The following is a 15,959-nucleotide window of genomic DNA, read 5'->3' on the forward strand; positions in this document are numbered from 1 at the left end:
TTGCATTCCCTTCTCTGGGGGATCTTTCCAATCCAGGGATCGGACCTGAGTCTCCTGCATTGTAGGCAGATTCTTTACCTTCTGAGCCACCAAGGAAGCCCCTGGAAGGACTAGGGAACAGTTTTGTTATTGTGCCAACTTCACTCAGTTAACTCACTTGAGAAACTAACCATTTTTTACTTTGTCTAGAATGATGAATGTGTAGGCGAGTGAACTGTATTGCTCCCAAAGTGCCTTTTTTTCTCTGATATAAATATGTTTATAAAGACCTGGTCCAGTGATTCTTGGATGCGTTTGCTGCATCGAGATGTTAGGGACTGGGTTTGTATGCAGTGGGGATACAGTCTGAAAATGGGTCCCCTTCTGTGAAGATGGGAAAGGAACTCAAAGTGGAGATCTGAGCAGTGGGGTTAAGCCAAACCCCTGAAGTGACCCTTTCCTTGTCACTCAACTTCTCTCAGGTTCTTAGGAGGATGTTTTTCAAAGCCCAGTGCTCCAAGCCTGGTCTCATCTGAGTCCCTGGCAGGGTCATGTGTGAACCACATTAGACCCCAGAGACCTGAAGACTCTGTGTAATTGTTTTATGTGTACATGTGATTACATAAATGCCAACATTTTAAATAATTTGAAAATGTCTTTGTAGCCATTCAAAAGAAATATCAGAGTTTCTTTAGAGTGAATTAGGAAAAAGGAAGTAGATAATTGATCATACTATTCTAGGGAAAGAGTTTTCCCCACAATAGAGGGTGGGCTATTTGGGTATGAAAAAAATAGGGCAATGTATTTAAATGATGAGACAGAGAAGCAAACATCTTTCAAAAAACAAATCTAGGCTCTATGTGATCTTAATAATACAAACTTTAGGAAAAAATTTGCATGTGTAAAGCATTAATAGTTTATTATTTTATAAAATAGATATACTATACAGATTTATTTTGAAAAAAGTTTTATTGGCATATAGTTGATTTACAAAGTTGTGTTAGTTTCTGCTGAACAGCAAAGTGAATCAGTTATACACATCCATATATCCTCTCTTTTAAAGATTATTTTCCCATATAGGTCATTACAGAATATTAATTGTGCTATACAGTAGGTTCTTCTTAGTTATCTATTTTATATATGGTAGTGTATATATGTCAGTCCCAATATCCCAATTTACCTTTCTCTTTCCCACTCCCTCTCCCCTCCTCCCAGCAATAATTTTTTTTGATTCCACATATAATCGATATCATGTGATATTTGTCTTTCTCTGACTTACTTCACTCAGTATGACAGTCTCTTAACTCATCCATGTTGCTGCAAATGGCATTATTTTGCTATTTATTATGGCTGAGCAATATTCTATTGTATATATCTGCCACTTCTTCTTTATGCATTTCTCTCTTAATGGACATTGAGATAACTTCCATGTCTTGGCTACTGTAAATAGTGCTGCAGTGAATATTAGGGTGCATGGATCATTTCAAATTATGGTTTTCTCTGGATATATGCCCGGGAGTGGATTGCAGGATCATATGGTAGCTCTATTTTTAGTTTTTTAAGGAACCTCCATATTGTTCTCCATAATGACAATACCAATTTACATTCCCCCATCAACAGTGTAGGACAGTTCTCTTTTCTCCATACCCTCTCCAGCACTTATTGTTTGTAAATTTTTAAGTGATGGCCAATCTGACCTGTGTGAGGTGATATCTCATTTGATTTGCATTTCTGTAATAATTATATACTATATAGATTTTTAGTAGTTCACAGTCGACTGCCTGCTGCTGCTGCTGCTGCTGTTAAGTCGCTTCAGTCGTGTCCGACTCTGTGCGACCCCATAGATGGCAGCCCATCAGGCTCCCCTGTTTCTGGGATTCTCCAGGCAAGAACACTGGAGTGGGTTGCCATTTCCTTCTCCAGTGCATGGAAGTGAAAAGTGAAAGTGAAGTCACTTAGTCGTGTCCAACTTCTAGCGACCCCATGGACTGCAGCCTCCCAGGCTCCTCCGTCCATGGGATTTTCCAGCCAAGAGTACTGGAGTGGGGTGCCATCACCTTCTCTGAGTCAACTGCCTGGGATAACCTAAAATGTGAAAGCTATGGCAAGTGACCTAAATATATTTTTTAATAAAATACATGTTTAAGGGAAGGGGAGGCATAAATTGGGAGATTGGGATTGACATATACACACTATTGTATATAAAAGAGATAACTAATGGGGACCTACTGTGTAGCACAGGGACCTGTACTCAATACTCTATAACGACCTATATGGGAAAAGAGTGAGTATGTGTGTGTGTATAACTGATTCACTTTGCTGTACAGCAGAAACTCACACAACATTGTAAATCAACTATACTTCAATAAAAATCAGTTAAAAATTAAAATATATGCTTTTTTTTGGAATCCCTTCCTGGTCCAGTGGTTAGGGCTTGGCACGGTTAACTGCCAGGGTCCAAGATTTTCTCTGTAGTAGAGGAGTTAAAATCCCATAAGCCTCGTAGCCCAGCCCTCTCAAAAAAAAAATCACTTCAAAAACTTTTTAATGAAATATATAGGTTCATAAAAGTGTACAAATCATAATATATGGTTCAACGAATTTCCATAAAGTGAATCACATTTCTGTAACCACCACCCCAATGCCATATCTATCTCTACCTACCGATCTATACATGGAGATAGACATGGCATCTAGAGTTCTCATCAATCTTAAATACCAAGAGTATTTACTTTTATTCATATTTTTAAGAAGTTAGAGGTTAACATTTAATTACAGCAGGATTGTTTAACTTTTATGGAATTTTAGCTTCTAAAATAAATTACTGTGGTCTTCACCTTTAGGACATTTTAAATACAGTTTCATAGTCTCACAGTGATTCTTTTGAATATAGGAGAGGTGAGCATCGCAGAGTGTAGATGGTAGAGAGCAAAGTGCATCCTTTGTTGATCTGACACATAGACCCATCATTCAGATTCACTGTTCAACCTGATTGAGGCCACTAATACTGCAAAATTCTATTTGTTAAAAGGAAGATTTTAAAAACGAGAAAAAAAAAAACCGCACACATAACAGCAATGAGAGGAAGGAACTAACTTTCTAGAAACAAATATTCTTAAATTAAGTACCGTGACTAAGTACTCTAATTCCTTTTCTTCCAGCCCCAAAGGATCATTTGCCAGTGAACCTTTTAAGTTTAATGGGGAGTCGCCCGAACTCTCTGCTATTGGGGGGTGGGGGGGGTTGCGGGGCTCACAGACCCCGCAGGCACGGCCGGACCAGCCCGAGCCTCTCCCCTGCCCACTTCCTCGCCCCCCTCATTCCACCGCCCCCGTCGCCCACTCCCCCTCTCTCCTCCCCCGTGACCCTTGACCCCAGCTAATCTGCATAGAGGAATGACAGGCATCCGCTGGGCAGGATCCGCCGCGCCGGCTGCGGCCGGCCGGACTGGGAGACCCGTGAAGGGGGAGAAGGTGAGGGGACTCGGCGGGCAGCTCCGCACCGACTGGGAAATGAACGCTTGGAACTCTGTCTGCGAGCGGACCCATGATCCAAGGACCGAAAGAGCCGCGTGATCGCCGGAGCTGGCCCTGCGACCCGAGACATGGGCCAGACCTCGGTCTCCACGCTGTCCCCGCAGCCCAGCAGCGGTGAGTCCGGGGCGCGCGCGATGCGCTCCCGCGGGCGCGGGACCGGCTCAGGGCAGCGGGGGCGGCCGAGGGCTCTGCGGCGAGCCGGGCTCTGCCCGCACCGGCCGAGTCCCTCCGAGAAACCCGAGAGGTAGCGCTCCCCCAAACTCTTTGTCGTGGAAAAGTGGAATGCCTTTTGGGATCCAGCCGATTTTACCTTAAAGGCACAGGCTCCATTTTCTGTCGGAGATGCCTCGCTTTCGGGTCGGTCTGAATCACTTCTGAGCCTGAAATTTACGAGAAACGCCATATGCGTATTGCTTTGTTTTTAAAACGCGAAACTTAAAGAGCAAGATAAACGCGCCAACAGGTTTCTCTGTATTTACACTTGGCTTCTGAGCAGACTAGAACTGAATTCTTTCAAGCTTGTCAACTGATTTATGGTTTGTTTTTTCGGAGTAGAGTGCTGATTGCCCTCTCTTATCCAGGCAGAATGTTGAATACTTAGTAACAGAAAAAAGCTTAATTGTTTTAAATGATGCTTTTTATTAGACAGGCTGTAAAACTAGGGGAAACTTTTCATGAACTCAGTTATCTAGTTTTATGGAAACATGTGTAATGTTTCTGAAGTCTATTGCCCCGTTTGAAGTATCATTTTTTCATTTTCTTAAAAAAAAAGGGAAGGAAGGTACGTATGTCTGGCGTTTCTCCAGTAGAGTAGGGACAAACAACCTTTTGATGGGGATACTTGTGCTTGGACAATGAGACAAGTTTAAAAGGTACTATTTTGACATTTTTTTCCGTCAAGAATTAAAAAAATCCTCAGAGGGAAGATTTACTATTTCTTGAGATATTTGATGCACTTTGCAAATTGAGTAAACATCAAAGGGATCTTGCTGAAAGGAAATGACAGGGCGCAGATGAAGTTTTTTTTGTTTGTTTGTTTTTTGTTTTTAATCAGCTCCAGGATGTCTCTAACTCGATAGGATTCTATCATTCCAGCTTCACCCCACTTGGGTTGGTTTAGATTGCAGAACTTCACTCCTTGATATATTATAAGATTTTACCTCAGGAGAACCAACCCCTCTGCAAAGGAGAGAAATCAGAGTCCAGAAGAAATCACACCTCCCCTTACTGTTCATGACAAGGTTGGAACAGAAGAGACTTCATATTGATAGTGTTTGGGGGCATTTTGGAGGGGAGTGTTCATAGGGATCTTAATCTTAGTATAAACTATTTTGTGCAGTTAAGACTTACTCTCATTTGTCTTACTTTAAAGCAGTGTGACTTCTTTCAAGAAAGAGTTATATATTTAAATTTCTGCACTGGCAAAACATAGAATTAGATGAGTACTCTGGTACAGTAGGTATAGAGTACTGCTCTGAATTTAGTTCTTTAGCCACACAGTATTGTTAGGGTTAATATTGAAAAAGCGAATTTTGCTTTTATAAAAATCAAGGAATGTTACATAAATGATGCTAAGATGCAGAGTAGAATCCTAAAACACAACCACTTGGGTTGTGTGAGTGCTCAGCTCTATTACAGTCTGCTACCCCATGGACGGTAGCCCACCAGGCTCCTCTGTCTATGGCCTTTTCAGGGCAAGAATACTGGAGTGGGTTGCCATTTCCTTCTCAAAGGAATCTTCCTGACCCAGGGATTGAACCTATTTCTCTTGTGTCTCCTGCATTGGCAGGTGGATTCTTTACCACCATGCCCCCTGGTAAGCCCTCCTAACTCTTACCCAGTACAGCAAAAAACACTCAGATTGCTATAATTCCTAATACACTGATTAATCATGTCAAAAGATTGGGCAGTTTATTAAGACAAAAAGTAACTCAAAAAATTGTGCTTGACCATAAAAGATATTTCAAAGAAATATCTCATGGAATGGTGTTATAATTAAATAACAGGTCCTCTGTTTAGTTGATTAAAAGCTTGTATATATTGAAGTGTCCAATCCAGACGTCATGAGTAGAGGGTTTCTTAGTTTTGTTTGGTTGGTTTTTTGATGGTTAAAAGCAGTCCGATTTTCTAATGATAACACACTTAGGTCCTCTCAGTGTATTATTATCACTCCATTTCCCTGAAGTTTTGCCATCAGATTCCAAACAAAAATGAAAAAAACAACAAAAACAGAACTTGTGATTGCCATATCTAGGTTTTGTATTCATGTTGGTGTTCTTCTCTGAGTCTGAAAACATCAAACCCTCTACTCTTCCAAGTATCTTGTTGACTCCTTGTTAGCTGTTTGCCAGTGGCTTCACGAGTGGTGTGAAGATCCTTGTTCCATGTGATCTGTTATCTACTAGGTGTTTTAGTCTAGAGTGGCTGCTAGGGATTACAGTGGTGAAGATAATTCCCATGTTAAATGCTTAACAGAATCTGAGTCGAAGGAGTCAATAGTAGCACAGAGTAGGATAGTTTACAGCTGTTACTCGACTTGGGCTTTTGTGAAAATCAGCTCTGTGGGCCACAGGTTAGCTTGCTTCTCTTTGTCCATTTCAGACCCTCTTGAACCCTTCAGTTTAGGACCGCGACTATTTCTCTGGGCTCTAAGAAGACCAGTGATAATTAATTATTGCTGAAAACATGCAATTAGAGTCATTGTTTCTATTTTTTAAAACAGCTTTATTGACATATAATTAGCATACCATTTTTCAGTATTTTCACAGTGTTCTGCAACCATCAGTCCCTATTCCCATCCTTCTCAACCCTCCATTCCTAGACCTAATTAACCACGAATCCTCTTTCTGTCTCTGTAGGAAGAATATATGTAAGTGGGATCATACAACATAACATGCCTTCTGTGACTGGCTTCTTTCACTTAGCATGATGTTTTCAAGGGTCTGCCGTGTGTAGCCTGTATCAGTGCTTCATTTGTTTTGTATTGCCTAATGATATTCCACTGTATTAACGTACCACATTTTATTTATCCATCTGTCAGTTGGTCATTTGGGTTATTAATATTTTTACTTCTTGTCTCTCTGAATAGTACTGCCATGATCTTCAGGTAGAAGTTTTTCTTGAGTGTATTTTCATTTCTCTTGGGTAACGGCAGTATTTCTAGGAGTGGAATTGCTGGGTCATGTGTTAATTCTACATTTATGTTATGTTTTAAGGAACTACTTGCTTTGCAGAGTGGCTGTACCATTTTCCATTGCCGCCAGCAGTGTATGAAGGTTCCAGTTTCTCTGCATCCTCATCAACATTTGTTATTATATTTTGATTATGGCTATCCAATAGGGGTGAAGTTATATTTCATTGTGATTATGATTTGCATTTCCCTGATTTCTAATGACATTGTGCATCTTTTCGTGTGCTTATTGGCCATTCGTATATCCTCTTTGGAGAAATGTCTATTCAGATCTTTTGCCTAACTTTAATTAGCAATTTGACTTCCTATTATTGCGTTATAAGAGTTCTTTGTATACTGGATACAAATTCCTTATCAGATAATGTGATTTGCAGATATTTTCCCCTTCTCAAGGTTGTCTTTTCACTTTTTCTTCCTTTTCACTTTTCTGATCCTATGATTGGCAACTGAAATTTTTTATTATGTCCAGTTTATATGTTTTATTGTTGTTTGCATTTTTGGTTTCCTTGCTGGGAAACCATAGCCTAACCAACAACAAGATTTACACATACGTTTTCTTTGAAAAGTTTTATAATTTTAGCTCATACATTTAGGTCTGTGATACATTTTAAGTTAGTTTTTATGTGTAGTATGATAGGGATTGTGTTGAACTTGTAGGTTAATTTGAGTGATACTCTTCTCTTAACAATGAAGTGTTTCAACCCATAAAGGCAAGGAATGGACATGGACAGTGTCTTTCCATTTAATTCAGATCTTTGATTTTTTCCCACAATGTTTATTAGTTTTCAGTGTATTAAGGCTTGTTGTTCCTTTGTTAAATGTATTGTTTATCAGTATTTTTATCACTTTGTGCTAGTTTAAATGAAATTGTGTTCTTATTTCATCTTCAGAATGTTGCTTGCCAGTGATAGAATATACATTTTTATATATTGATTTATACATTGAGTTTTATATATTGATCTTGTTGCCTGTAAATTTGCTGAACTCAGTTTTTTAATCCTAATAGTTCTTTAGTGGCTTCTTTAGCATTGCTATATACAAGATCATATTATATACAAGATATATATACAAGGTCATGTGCAAATAGAGATACTTTTACTTTATCTTTTCCATCTGAATGTCTTTTCTTTTCCTTGTCTAATTGCCCTCACTTTTTATATAGTATAATGTTGAAGAGAAGAAGCAAGAGTGAACATTCTTGTCTTGTTCCTCATCTAAGGAGGAAAGCAATCAGTCTTTCAACATTAAGTGTCATCTTAGCTGTGGGTTTTTCATAGATGCCCTTTATCAAGAAGTTCCCTTCTAGTCTTAGTTTTGAGCATCTTTATCATGCAAATGTTAGATTTTGTCAGAGGCTTTTTCCTTGCCCTTATTGAGATGATCATAAGGGTTTTGTCCTTCATTCTATTAATATGGCATATTTCTGTCCTTCATTCTCTTAATATTTCAGATGTTAAACCAACTTTGTATCCTTGGGATATAAAGTCTACTTGAATATGATATATAATCCTATTTATATGTTGCTGGTTTTGATTTCCTTTTATTTTATTGAGGATTAGATTTATTATTTCTAAGCACAGGCTAAACAAGTGTGTCCCCAGATAGCGTGGTTTCTGTGCTCTCTAACCTCATGCCTTCGAAGAGCTGAGAGTTACAGTAATCTCACTGCCAAGTACAGGGCATAATAGATTGGATACGAAAGAAGTTTGTTGAGCATATGAATTAGTCAACACATATTCTCAATGCAGTCTGACTACTTTAAGCCAATGATTATGTGAATGAGAGATTATTTTTATTCTTTTTAACTTCAAAAATTGCATGCTGCTCTGGCTCTGTTGTTGGAAGGATGGTATCTGAGCCTAGTAACTATTTCTTCCAGTCTTCAGCCCCACCCCATGCTCACTGTGCCTCAGATCAGCTCTTGGGTGTTTTTGCATTACCCCTTGAGTTGAAAAGGCAGACAGAACCTCTTTTCTCACTTTTAGGAGATGAGAGAACAAATGAATAAAGTATATAAGTTCATGCCTAGGCCATGGTGGAACCTGTATCTCTCTGTGTTTCCGTAGTTTGATCAGAGACTTATTTTTGTCCTGCCCAGGATGTTTATCCATTTCCTTGCAAAGTCCATATTAGAAGAAATCATAAAACAAAAATTGATTGTCTGTTTTTCTTAATGAAAATAACATGCATAAAGTTCAGAAGTCAAACTTTACAAGACAGTTCAGACAGGATAAAAGTGAATTTTATTCCTTTCTAGGCCCCTCAGTCCCTTTAAAATTATAACTAAGCATGAACAACTTTTTTTCACTCCAGTTTTCCTTCATGTATATATCTTTATCAAAATACCAGCAAGAATAGTATGCTTACTGCTCTAGAGGCTGAGATTTTTCATGCAATGTAACTTGAAAATATTTCATATTAATGCTTTTTAATTTATAAACAATATTGTAATATGTGGGTATATCATAATTTCCTTTAAAAAGAACTCTATTGTGTTTTTATATTTTGTTTGTATTTTTATATTGTTTCTAGGTTGTTTTGTGTGTGTTATTATGAACAAAGTTAAAATGATCATCCTTATCCAAACTTCTTGCACTCTGTGTACCAGTAAAATCATAGCAATGAAATTGCTGGGTTAAAAGATTTATATGTTTTATTTTGATAGACTTTGCCAAATTACTCCCTAAGAGCTGTATCAGTATATTTTCTTGCTAGATGAGATTTCCTTTTTCTGCCCTCTAACCAGCACTGCATATCAGGATCTCTCTTGAAGCACCCGGTCCTTTGTGAGAAATAGAAGTCACTCCCTCTGGGTGAGGCAGTACTACAGGAATATGGTTTAACTAGCAGTTCAGTAGCAGGACTTCAGTCCAACTCTCCCTCTTGTCTGGTTGCCTTTGCGCAGTAAACATTCTTGCACAATTCTTATTGTTTAGTCGCTAAGTCGTGTCTGACTCTTTGCAATCCCATGGACCAGGCTCCTCTATCCACGAGATTCTCCATACAAGAATACTGAAGTGGGTTGCCATTCCCTTTCCCAGAGGGTCTTCCCGACCCAGGGATAGAGCCTGGGTCACTTGCATTGCAGGCAGATTCTTTACCGACTGAGCCAACCGTATGGGACCGCAATATTGTGCATAATTAACTTTTAAAAAATCCTTGTAAATCTATATGTAAAAAAGTGGTATCTCATTTTGATTATAAGTGAAATAGGATGTTTGTATTTCTTTTTCTTTGAACTGCTTATTTATAGCCTTTCCTTATTTTATATTTTCTTTTCTCAAAGATTTGTATGTCAAGATTAGTCTATATCTATCATATATTGTCAATATTTTTCTGTGTTTTTCTTACCTCATGTTTTTTTTATTTTTTTTAATGTTAAAACTTCAAAATTTTATAGAGTCATACCTACCCTTTTCTTTCTTAACTGGAGTTATTAAGAAACATGTTTTCCTTTGCTGTTTTTCTCATATTTGACATTTAATCTCTGTAAGTGATTCTCATTTAAAGTGAATAATGATATTAAATCCTTAAACTGCCTGGCAAAAAACCATCCGCAACTTGAAAAAGGAAATCATAAAGTTGACAAAAAATGTGCATTGTATATAGAAAACAATGATTAATATTTTAATGTAGTAAGACCTCTTAAAAATCTGAGAAAGAAATCAGTAAGAAAAAGGCAAACACTCAAATAGAAAACTGAGTAGAGATTATGAACAAAAAGTTTTCAAAATATCTATTGGCCATAATTGTGAATTCACTATGAGTCAGGAATTATTCCAAGTGCTTTACTTGAATTAACTTTTTAATCCTCACAACATCCATATAGAGTAACTACCATTAATATCTGCACTTAAATTTTTAATAGTACATTTTATCTAATGCAATATATCTAGTTATTATCACTCACCATGTAATCAAAATAAAGATGTTAGTGAGATATTTTGCATTCTTTTTCATATTAAGTCTTTAAAGACTTGTGTGCATTTTATACACACAAGTATATTAGCCTCATTTCAAGTGCTCAGTAATACCATTCATGCTATCGTAATAGAGCACATCTAAATGGTTCAAGGAAGGCCTTAGGCAAAATTAGAAGATGCCAGCACTTTGTCCTCAATGCTTCTCTTCTCTCTCTTCTCTGTTGAGACACCTTCCTGCTTCCCTTCTCGCCCCGTGTTCTTGCCCTTCACACTCTGACTCTGGGAAAACGAGAGCATAGGGCATGGAAATACGTTGTGATTCAAGCAGCCCTGGATATAAACCCGAAGTGCTGTTTACTAGATCTTGTAACATAACGTAATTTGAGCTTTAAATTCTTCATCAGGACATACCTCGCTACCCTTCATAGAGTTTCATAAAGTTTAGTGCAGTGATATCCATAAAGGCATTTAACACAGTACTTGGCACTATAAAAGAACTGTGAAAAAGCTACTGTCAGTTTTGCTTTTAAATCATATCTGCCAGAAGGCAGTGCCCATTATTTAAAAAAACAACAACAGGATCGTTTTTAGAATTTCAGGCACCAGTCACAGGCTTTAGAGGGTATTCTTTGAGAGGAGGAGAATAAATCAGGGATGTAAACAGATTGTGGGGAAAAGTATGTTACAACAAGGTGTCCTGTGAGATTGGTGATACTTCTCGACTCTTCTCTCCTTCTGATACTATAAAAGGAAAATTAGGTCTTAAATCATATTTCATATGTTCATTCAACATAACAGTTATTTTCCTAGTGAAGACTTATTTTTTAGCAAAGTATGGAATAAACTATACTTCTGGTTTAGTTTTTTTTAAGCCAAGGAGCATACTGATTTTCCAAACTTGGACAAGCTGCAGTCTCGCTAAATATGGCAATGAAATCAAGACAAAAGGACAGACTCATGGATAATCTATAGTTGTTTAAACCTCACAGTTTTTCCTTCAAGGTAGGCACAGCTAAATGCTGCTACATGAAAACAGCATAGTTCATACTGTGAATCACTGCCCTTTCAAAAATGAACAAAAATATACAGTTACTAGCTTCCCAGAAAGTGAACACAGCGTTGGCAAATTCAATAAACTGTTCGCTGTGAGTCAGTGTTCTTAGGTATTTCCAAGACATACGGTCTCAATTGCACACATGTTGTCCTTGGTCTTCAGCCCATGTGATTGGGCACCAAGTTATCTGACAGATGTGACAGGGGCAAGTGATAACTATCTGAGAAGCGCTCGGGGGCTAAACAGTCATCTGGGCAGACACTAGAATGTGTTTCTAAGTTACTTGGTGTATTCGTTTCCCAGGGCTACTGTAATGACGTACCTACCACTAACTTGGGGGCTTAAAACAGAAGAAATGTGTTGTCTTAGAGTCCTGGAGGCTAGAAGTCCAACATTAGGGTTTTGGCAGGGCTACTCTCTCAATCCTGTCGGGGATCCTTCCTTCCCTCTCCCCTAGCTCTTGGTGGTTTGCTGACAATCTTTCATGTTCGCTGGCTTGCAGCAGCATAACTCCAATCTCTGCCTTTGTGAACACATGGTGTTCTTATGTCGTCTTCATAGCTGTCTTTTTATAAGGACACTGGTCATACTGGAATATCTACGTTTTGCAGATGAGGACAGCTGAAGCATAAGAATTAACTTGCCCACATTACTCAACCAAAGAAGAAATGCAAGCGACCATTTGATATAATGAGTAAAATTTAAGCAGTTCAGTGAAAAAAAATGGATGCCAGTGATCACCTATGAATTTAGTAAAGATTAAAAGGAATGATTTCTGGGAGATGTTGTCTTGTGGTAGTTGAAATTGGTACAGGATGTGAGAGCTGGACCATAAAGAAGGCTGAGCATCGAAGAATTGATGCTTTTAAACTGTGGTGTTGGAGAAGACTCTTGAGCGTCCCTTGGACTGCAGGGAGATCCAACCAGTCCATCCTAAAGGAAATCAGCGCTCAATATTCTTTAGAAGGACTGATGCTGAAATCGAAGCTCCAATACTTTGGCCACCTGATGTGAAGAGCCAGCTCATTGGAAAAGACCCTGATACTGGGAAAGATCGAGGTTAGGAGGAGGAGATGACGAAGGGTGAGATGGTTGAATGGCATCACTTCAATGGGCATGAGTTTGAGCAAGCTCCGGGAGATGGTGAAGGAGAGGGAAACCTGGGTGTGTTGCAGTCCACGAGGTCACAAAGAGTCGGACATGACTGATTGACTGAACAACCACAGCAATCAGGACAGCAGCTTGGTATTATGGATTAAAAATCTTAAAATGTGCATGTTATACTCGGGCCCAGTATTTCCACTTTCAGAAGCATATTGTAAAGGGAGTAATTATTTGCTCACTGGAGCAATGTTTCTCAAAGCCCCAAATCGGAAATAACCTAATAGTCAAACAATATAATTAATTAGTTGAGATTTGCTGTTGTCTAGTCACTAAGTCTTGTCTGACCCTTTTGCAACCCATGGACTGTAGCCCACCAGGCCCCTCTGTCCATGAAATTTTCCGGGTAAGACTACTGGAGTGAGTTGCCGTTTCCTTCTCCAGGGGATCCTCCTGACTCAGGGATCGAACCTATGGCTCCTGCATTGGCAGGCAGCTTCTTTACCGCTGAGGGAATCCCAGCTGAGATATAGTCATGTAATAAAACTGGCCAGTTAAAAATGATGTAACAATATTATTGTAAAGCGATTTTCATAATAAATAGTGTAAGAATGTGAAAAAGCAGTTATTTGAAGTTATATAATTCTAGTTTTAAAATATGTGCATGGAGAAAAATCTATACAGGCAGACAAAGAAGAAATTCATTTATGAAAAGTCTGACAGTCATGGCTTTCCTCTGCTTTGGACATGATCAAGGCCAGAGTTTCCATGCGCAGCATCCACCGGGACCTCCTCTGGAATTAAAGCCATAGCTGACCTGCAGGTGTATCAGTTTTTCTCCAGCTGTCATGGACTCTGACTCAGCTTTAAGGTCAATGACTGTTTTTCAACCAGTTTTACTATTTCCTGTGAATTCAATGATGAAAACAAAAATATAGGTCCTACTACAGCCTATAGTAAACCTGCTTTTTTAGTTTTTTTTTCTTTGACTAAGAAAAATGTCAATCCACTGGAGAAAAAGAAAATGAACACAAATTTGAACCTTATTACTTCTCTTTGGTCTGTTGCTTATCAGGTCTGGCCAGTGAGTAATATCCTAAATGGTGTTTTGTTGTTGTTGGGTTGCTCAGTTGTGTCTGGCTCTTTGTAACCCCATGGAATGCTGCACGCCAGGCTTGCCCGTCCTTCACTACTATCTCCCAGAGTTTGTGCAAACACATGTCCATCACGTCGGTGATGCCATCCAACCATCTCATCATCTGTTGCCCCCTTCTCCTGCTGCCCTCAGTCCTTGCCAGCATCAGGGTCTTTTCCAATGAGTTGGCACTTCCCATCAGGTAACCAAAGTATTGGAGCTTCAGCCTCAGCATCAGTCCTTCCAGTGAATATTCAGGGTTGAGTTCCTGTAGGATTGACTGGTTTGATCTCTTTGCTGCCCAGGGGACTCTCAATAATCTTCTCCAGCACCACAATTCTAAAGCATCAGTTCTTTGGCGCTCAGCTTTCTTTATGGTCCAACTCTCACATCCATACATGACTGCTTGAAAAACCACAGCTTTGACTCTGCACCTTTGTTGGCAAAATGATGTCTCTGCTTTTCAGTATGCTGTCTAGGTTTGTCATAACCTTTATCCCAAGGATCAAGCATCTTTTAATTTCAAGGCTGCAGTCACTGTCAGCAGTGATGTTTTTAACATAAATTTATTTTATCTTCAGCTGTCTGAAAAGATAACAACTGATGGGCGAGTCAGACTTCATCCTTTGCTTACTTAATGCAGGAGGGAAGGAGATAAGAAACTTGAATTGTTGATCCTTTAATTAAGCCTGTTTAATTTAAATAGAGGAAAGGTTCCAACATACTTTCTTGTCCTAGGGACTTCAGTGTAACTGACTGTGAGTTTCTATTCTTGGAAATAAAGAGTCATATTTAGTGAAGACTCAACTTATAGAAAAGTGATATTGAGATGGAAATAGTCTTAAGAAAAGAAACACTTCTTGGTTGCCCCACCCCACCCCCATCTGAAGCAGGGGAACCAAAATCGAAATAGCTTTTGTTTCCCAGAAGGGAATGGGCAGATAATATGACTTCGAAGTCGGATCTGACCATTATCACTTATGTTTGTAAATTACTCCTTCATTTATCTCCATTTCAAGGGACTGGATGTGTTTATTCAGGTAAGCCCTCTGTCAGATATAACACTGGAAGCCTTAATACTAGGACAGTTTTGAGATATTCCTAGAAATCAACTCATTTTGTGAGGGGATAGTGAAGAGAAAGAGTGGCACCTTCATCATCTAACAAGCAGTTTCTGGAACTGGAGTAATTATGTGTAAGGTACCGGGCTAAACTTTGGAGGAAAGATTCAAAGATAAATCAGGCACAGACCTTGCCCACAGGATTCAAACCAAGGAGACACTTAGTAAAGATGTGCAGAAATGGGGCTGAAAGGGAAAGGGATGCCAGAAAACTGTGGGGGCAGACCTGGGAGGCTCAAAATGACAGAAGAGGAACAAGAATTCAAACTGAGCTGGAGAGGGCAGGAAGGCAAGAGTGCAAGACATGGGGGGCACGGGTGGTGAGAATGATGGAAGGCTTTTTATTAAGTGAGAGAGATGATGAGAGCTTTTCTTTAAAGGGCCGAATTTGCCTGCTGCTTGCAGTACTGATTTCGTGGGGGTAGACTGAAGACAAGAAGCGAGAGGTAGACTCCGAAAATCCAACAAGCTGGAATGAACACCTGACCTGGCGGGGGAGGTGCCTGGGTGATGCCCAAGTCTGTATCTGCAAATCTGCCCTTTCTTCATGCTCCAGGCTCAAATAGACAACTGCCTGTTTCACAGATCTGCTTGAATCCTTAATGCGCATCTCACAAGTGAAGTCAGGTTGCTCAGTCGTGCCCGACTCTTTGCGTCCCCGTGGATAGTTCGTGCCCGACTCTTTGCGACCCCATGGATAGTAGCCTGCACCAAGCTCCTCCATCCGTGGGGTTTTCAAGGTGAGAGTACTGGAATGGGTTGCCATTTCCTTCTCCAGGGAATCTTCCCAACCCAGGGATTGAACCCAGGTCCCTCACAATGTAGACAGACGCTTTACCATCTGAGCCACCAGGGAAGTCCAGTGGAAGACTTGATTTTGCCCTCCCAACTGGTTCTTCCTTTGACTTTCTGCATTTCAG

The 15,959-nt window shown here is 39.4% G+C and overlaps 1 protein-coding gene across 1 annotated transcript in view; it reads left to right on the forward strand.

Annotated features, from left to right (window-relative positions):
- The first annotated feature begins 3,478 nt into the window (after positions 1-3,478).
- The window catches only part of PHACTR2 (phosphatase and actin regulator 2), a 140,230-nt gene continuing 127,749 nt past the window's right edge, over positions 3,479-15,959 (forward strand). The window contains exon 1 of the mRNA XM_052645847.1: positions 3,479-3,629. Within this exon, the coding sequence (XP_052501807.1) occupies positions 3,584-3,629 (46 nt within the window). The 5' untranslated portion in view covers positions 3,479-3,583. The remainder of the gene's footprint in view (positions 3,630-15,959) is intronic.

The sequence above is a fragment of the Budorcas taxicolor genome, chromosome 9 (assembly GCF_023091745.1).
Source record: "Budorcas taxicolor isolate Tak-1 chromosome 9, Takin1.1, whole genome shotgun sequence".
NCBI classification, from domain to species: domain Eukaryota; kingdom Metazoa; phylum Chordata; class Mammalia; order Artiodactyla; family Bovidae; genus Budorcas; species Budorcas taxicolor.